The sequence below is a fragment of the Bison bison genome, unplaced genomic scaffold (genome assembly GCF_000754665.1).
Source record: "Bison bison bison isolate TAMUID 2011002044 unplaced genomic scaffold, Bison_UMD1.0 scf7180017864500, whole genome shotgun sequence".
NCBI lineage: Eukaryota > Metazoa > Chordata > Mammalia > Artiodactyla > Bovidae > Bison > Bison bison.
Window position 1 is genome coordinate 2,811,057 of NW_011495059.1, and position 6,275 is coordinate 2,817,331.

The following is a 6,275-nucleotide window of genomic DNA, read 5'->3' on the forward strand; positions in this document are numbered from 1 at the left end:
CAATAAAGCAGAAATAGATGTTTTTCTGGAACTCTTGCTTTTTCGATGATCCAGTGGATGTTGGCAATTCGGTCTCTGGTTCCTCTGCCTTTTCGAAAACCAGCTTGAACATCTGGAAGTTCACGGTTCACGTATTGCTGAGAGAGTTCACGTATGGCTTGGAGAGTTTTAAGCATTACTTTACTAGCGTATGAGATGAGTGCAGTTGTGCAGTAATTTGAGCATTCTTTGGCATTGCCTTTCTTTGGGATTGAAATGAAAACTGACCTTTTCCAGTCCTGTGGCCACTGCTGAGTTTTCCAAATTTGCTGGCATATTGAGTGCAGCACTTTCACAGCATCATCTTGCAGGAGTTGAAATGGCTCAACTGGAATTCCATCACCTCCACTAGCTTTGTTCGTAGTGATGCTTCCTAAGGCCCACTTGGCTTCACATTCCAGGATGTCTGGCTTTAGGTGAGTGATCACACCATCGTGATTATCTGGGTCATGAAGATCTTTTTTGTACAGTTCTTCTGTGTATTCTTGCCATCTCTTCTTAATATCTTCTGCTTCTGTTAGGTCCCTACTATTTCTGTCCTTTATTGAGCCCATCTTTGCAAGAAATGTTCCCTTGGTATCTTTAATTTTCTTGAAGAGATCTCTAGTCTTTCCTATTCCGTTGTTTGCCTCTATTTCTTTGCATTGCTTGCTGAGGAAGGCTTTCTTATCTCTCCTTGCTTAGATACTGTGAGGATACTCAAAAATGTTCTCAGTGGCAGCAGAAGATGTAAGGCATGGCTGATTGGGTTTTGCTTATAACTCCTAAAACAGTGGGAAAGGCTGTGATGATACATTTAAGTGACACTTCAGAATGGTGCAGTCGATCAGCCTGAGGCTTCCTCCCTTCACTGATGTCATATGGCCAAAGGAGAGAGATTAAACTAGTGTTTTCCAGCCCTAAATATGTTTCACTCTCTGAATCACATTTTCAGCCGGGACTCTTTTTTTGGACAGCTCAGTGGTTGCAGTGTAGGCCCTTCCCAGACTCCTGTGCTCAAAATTCAGCTCTGCCCTTCCGTATCCATGTGACCTTGGCAACTTACAGAACTTCCTAGAACTTGTTTTCTGCATCTGTAAAATGAGGATACTAATACTTTCTACCTGGGGAGGCAGTTCTGATGACTAAAGGAGAGAAGCCATGTAAAGGGTTTTGCACAGTGACACGTAGTTCTCGTTAACGTCAGAGCAATTATCGCTATGCCTGCTCCTCTGCCTTCTCAAGGTTTTCTCTTTCAGGTCCTTCCACAGTATTAAGGGCCCAGGAGAGAGATTTGGATTTTAAGTATCACCAGTTGTCGGTATCTGTCCATCCCTCCTGACCCAAGGTTACGGCTCTCCTGGGCTGTGGGTCCCAGTTTTCTGTAAAGGACCAGACAGTGAATATCTTAGGCCTGGGGCCAGAAGAGTCTTCTCCTTTGCCTCTTTCTTCTCCTTTTCCTCCTTCCCCCTCCCTTCCTCCTCCTCCAATGTAAACCCTGTTCTTAGCTCGAGGGCCACACAGAAACCATCGACAGGCTGTGGATTGCCAAACCTTCTTCTGATCTGGCCCTGTGCTCCCTCATGGCCGCAGTCATGAATCCTGGGGTGATTCTCACCTATCAGTCAGGTCTTTAGATGCTCGTCAGAAGCACAGTACGTTAGGTGGGAAAAAATGGGTGAACCACGTAAAGGAGATTAAGTGGCGCAAACTTCCGTTTATAAAATAATAAGTCGTGGGGGTGTGAATAGGGGGAACCTACCACATGGGGAACGTAGTCAGGAATATTGGAATAACTTTGTGTGGTGACAGATACACCCACGGTGAGGATCATTTCGTAATGTATGAAGATATCAAATCGCTATGTTGTATACCTGAAACTAATATAATACTGGTAAGTCCACTTTACTTCAGTAAAAAAATAAATAAATTTTCGTGTTAAAAACGGAGTCTAGTTGAAAACTAGAGCTATCTCTTTGCCCTTCCCCAAACTCCCACGTGCCTTGTGTGTGAGGAGCCTTTGAAGTTCATTTCCTGAGACCAAGCACGCCTTTGGAGAGGAATCCATTAAAGCCAGCTTGACATATACTCTGACTTGGATAAGCTCTGTGCCTGTGATATCACTTGAGCTTCTGAGCCTCAGATCGTGATTTTAATTTTAAATTGCTGGAGTTTTGTGCCATCAGGTCTCCCGTCTGGAGCAGTCGTGTTTTAGGAAAATAGTGTCGATTGCTGTGAAGTACATGCAGCATAATGAACATGAGCGTGACACTTTCCCACAGCCCAAATCCAACGACACAGGCACATGCTTTACAAAATGACAGTAGTAGATTGAGAGCGACGACGGTAAAGCAAATATTTAAGTTCACAATTAAAATAGTGCGTGTAAAACGTAGTTGCCAGGGGGAGCATGCCAGTTTGTCATTCTTCAAGCTCATTCTCTCTACAGGCAGAATCATTCCACACAGTTCCAGGGGGAAAACAATACTTATTTTAAATAAACTGCTTTCTGGCTCTTTGAAGACTGTGCCTAAGTTAAGCTTTATTCATCAGGGACCATCTTGATCTTTGAGAAGTTCCCAGGCAGGAGGTGTGGCCTGTGCACCTTTACTCCTGTATAGGGACTGGGTGTCTGAGCCGCAGTTTTGCTGATGACTTCATTTATCCCTAGGAGAGTTCCAGTGATGGAGGTGATGGCCTTTTTGCTGAAAAGAAGGATGACACCCGGGCAGGTGAGACTGTGTCCTTCTGAAGGCAAAGAGAAATAAGATCTCCATTTGTAGTTATCCTGGAGTTCACACGTAATTTTTTTAAAATGCTGTTTTTTTAAGGAGGCTGTTTTTAAAAGCCAGTAAAGTTGACCTTCACCAAACTCTGCTGGAGTCGCACATGGAGCTTTAATGTGACTCCGGCCAGGTTCCTCTGCCTGGCAGTGAAATGAAAGTCAGGATGGATTCTGAGGATGAAAAGGAATCGTGGTTTCATTGATTTTTCTTTTTTTTTTTTTTTTTTCTCTCTTTTGAGAAAAGTTAGAAGTATTTGGTTTGTCCTTTTGATTATTTTTCTGAACCAGACTTAATGGAGGCTTTGGTGCTTAGAAAGCCCAGCCACACAAAAACCCGTAGTTCTAGAGACGGCTTCAGTGGGTCCACCCACTCCGGTACCTTAGAGCAAGGCCCTTGAGTCCATTCTGCCCCCACAGACAGGCACACTTGTATCTCAGAGAGAACAGAGCCCACCACACCCAAAGCTGTTTCTGAAGCACTATTGCAGCCCTTCCAGCTGTGCCTGGCTCCCAAGCTGTTAGATATCAGCTATTTCCATTAAGTTACAAAGTTTGCTTTAATTTTCTTTAAACAAAGGGGAACAGCCACCACCAAAGAAACCCAGTCACCATAGCCTTAGTTCTGTCTATAAATACTAATATCCTCACTGATGTTTGAAGCCCAGGATGGCTCCGACCCAGACAAATCACCCTGGCCTGTTTCATCCGCACTCACTGCTCGTCTCCGACGCCTGGTCACCATTTACCAGCGCTGTAACCGCAAGGAGCTCTGCCGGCCTGAAGTCCTGGGACTAGGAAACCAGAGCTACTGGGTCCAGGAAGAGATGTTCCGGAGGTCCTCAGAGATGGAGCTCATCAACAAGGAAGCCCAAAAGAGGTAAAAGCCAGTGGTCAAGAGGGCATGCTGAGCTGCCCACTGGGTAAAGGTGACCAGGGAAACACTGATAGCTGGAGGGCAAATGTGTCTCATGTTCTCTTATGGAGTTAAGTTGTCTCTAGAGTCCATTAAATCCAACCCCAGTGGTGGTGTCATGCTGGCCCAGGAGTCCAGTGAGATCTAGGACACCCTCTCTTCACAATTCCCAGCCTTGCCTGAATAGGACCCCAGTCTCTGGGAATGTGATTTAAACATATCCATCAGGTCATATTCTTTTATCAGAAAAATGAATAGCGTGCATTGAAGTGGTCTTATTGTAGCCAGCAGTCTTTATCAAGCCTTTGAGAGCATTGACTACCATAAAATGCCAGCCCAGAAGGAAGGAAGGAAGTACTTGCCCATCTGAGAATTAAGTTAAAAATGGCAGCCGAAGGTCAGCACAGACGGGGATGAGGCCACAAGAACGGATGAGTGAAGCTCACGTTCTTTGAGTCAGTTCAGTCCAGTCACTCAGTTGTGTCTGACTCTTTGCGACCCCATGGACTGCAGCACGCCAGGCTTCCCTGTCCATCACCCACTCCTGGAGTTTGCTCAAACACATGTCCATTGAGTCGGTGATGCCATCCAACCATCTCATCCTCTGTTGTCCATTTCTTCTCCTGCCTTCAGTCTTTCCCAGCATCAGAGTCTTTTCTAACGAGTTGGCTCTTCGCATCATGTGGACAATGTATTGAAGTTTCAGCTTCAGCATAAGTCCTTCCAATGAATATTCAGGACTGATTTCCTTTAGGATGCAGTCTTTATATCTCCATCCTTTTACTGTAACGTCCAATGAATTGAAATACCACATAGTGAGTTCAATTACTTCTCTATACTCCTGGCTTTACGAAATTTGGTACTTCAGGGAGAAGAGTTCTCTCATCTGGCCCCAAAGAGAGAACCAGAGCCGCCTCCTCCCTTATTCTCACTCCTCCACTGACCCCTCACCCCACTCCTAGCTTGAGTCCCTCTGGGGGCAACAGGTACCATGCCCAAGAGCTCCTGGCAAAGACTGGTGGGAAATAATAATCCATTTCCCTTAAGTCATTATTTTAGTCCTGCAGGGTTTAAAATCTAAAGAGCCTTTGTGTCCTAGAAAAGATCACCCATCTACTTTCATTAAGACCAGGAAGAAAGCCCATGTGAGATGAAAGTCAGGGAGGTGTGTGACCAAGGGAGACCGCACCTCACTCCAGACCAGCTTCTCCATCTGTAAAATGAAGGAAGTGAATTTAATGGTCCAAAAGATTCCTCCAGGATTATATGATTATAATAGAATCCTCCAGGATTCCATGATTCTCTGTTGTCATGGGCAGAATATTTAAGCCTACAGAGTATTTTTATATTAAAATCTTTATCTCCCACAAGAGGAAATGAACTGGGTAATTTCTGAAACTTGATATCTCTTGATCAAGCATGCACACATAATTTGCAGGCGGTGGTAGGCTGATGGCCTGTTTTTGTTATAAGTGACTCCTCCCAACTTAATATAATAGACACGCTGTGCCTGCTCTGTGAACCTTACAGACTCTCCAACTAGGCACTCAGTAAGTAGTTGTTTTAAGCTCTTTTCAACAACAAAAGCAAAAAGGGAAAACTGCTCCCTCTTCTTTCTGATTCTGTCTCTAGGTGGACAAGGAGGGAGCAAGCCGACTTCTACAGAACAGTGTCTTCCTTTGGTGTCGTTTATGATCAAGAGAAGAAAACCTTTGACTGGACACAGTTTCGCGTCATTTCCCGTCTGGACAAGAAGTCGGACGAGAGCCTGGAACACTATTTCTATAGCTTCGTGTCCATGTGCCGCAGTGTCTGTCGTCTGCCAGCCTGGAAGGATGGTGGTGAGGATGCTCTGTCACTTTGTCACTTTGTCCCAGGGGGACAAAGAGGGTAAAAGCTTATTTTCAGGGTATAGAGTTGTTTTAGTCATAGCTATAGACATGAAGACTTATGTGGAGAATTCAGATAAAGTGGGTTTTCCCAAACCCACAAACTTCTAGTTGAGCCCACCCTCATAAAATAAAATCTCTCTCCCAAAATGATGTAACTCCACTAAAAATTGAAATTCAGATTAAAATGCCACAGAAATGTTTTCTTTTTTCAGCCTCATAGAGATTTAGCCTGCTGTGAGCTCTGCACTTTGCTTAGACTAAATCTTAAATGTTTTCTCATGTGTTGACTTGTAGCCACGGAAAATATGGGACTGTCATTTAAACTTCCTGTGCTCCAGTAGAGGCCCCTTCTGAGAAATTTCTTCCTGGTGGGAATTTGCGCCAGCTTTCCCCCTGGCCTCTCTTCAGTCTCGCTATAATGGATTCACTCACTCTGGACCATAGTACTACATTCTAGAAAAGCGGAAACAAACGTCGAGCCTAATCAGCATGGGTTCTGGACTGACGGCAGCATGTTCGGGCAGTTTTCAGTAAAACCAGGGAGCTGCATAGACTGAATCTCACAGTCACACCGACAGGACCTAGACTGGCGTTCTGGTTCGGACACCTGGAGCAAGTCGGCCTGTCTGCCTCTTTCCTCGTCCTCACACAAGCATGATGGTGTAGC

The 6,275-nt window shown here is 44.8% G+C and overlaps 1 protein-coding gene across 2 annotated transcripts in view; it reads left to right on the forward strand.

The window, feature by feature from the left end:
• Positions 1-6,275, forward strand: part of CHD6 (chromodomain helicase DNA binding protein 6) — a 151,832-nt gene that overhangs the window by 127,003 nt on the left and 18,554 nt on the right. For both annotated transcript variants that reach the window (XM_010829137.1, XM_010829138.1), the window contains exons 28-30: positions 2,690-2,750; positions 3,464-3,680; positions 5,349-5,557. In XM_010829137.1, coding sequence (XP_010827439.1) covers positions 2,690-2,750; positions 3,464-3,680; positions 5,349-5,557 — 487 coding nt within the window. The remainder of the gene's footprint in view (positions 1-2,689; positions 2,751-3,463; positions 3,681-5,348; positions 5,558-6,275) is intronic.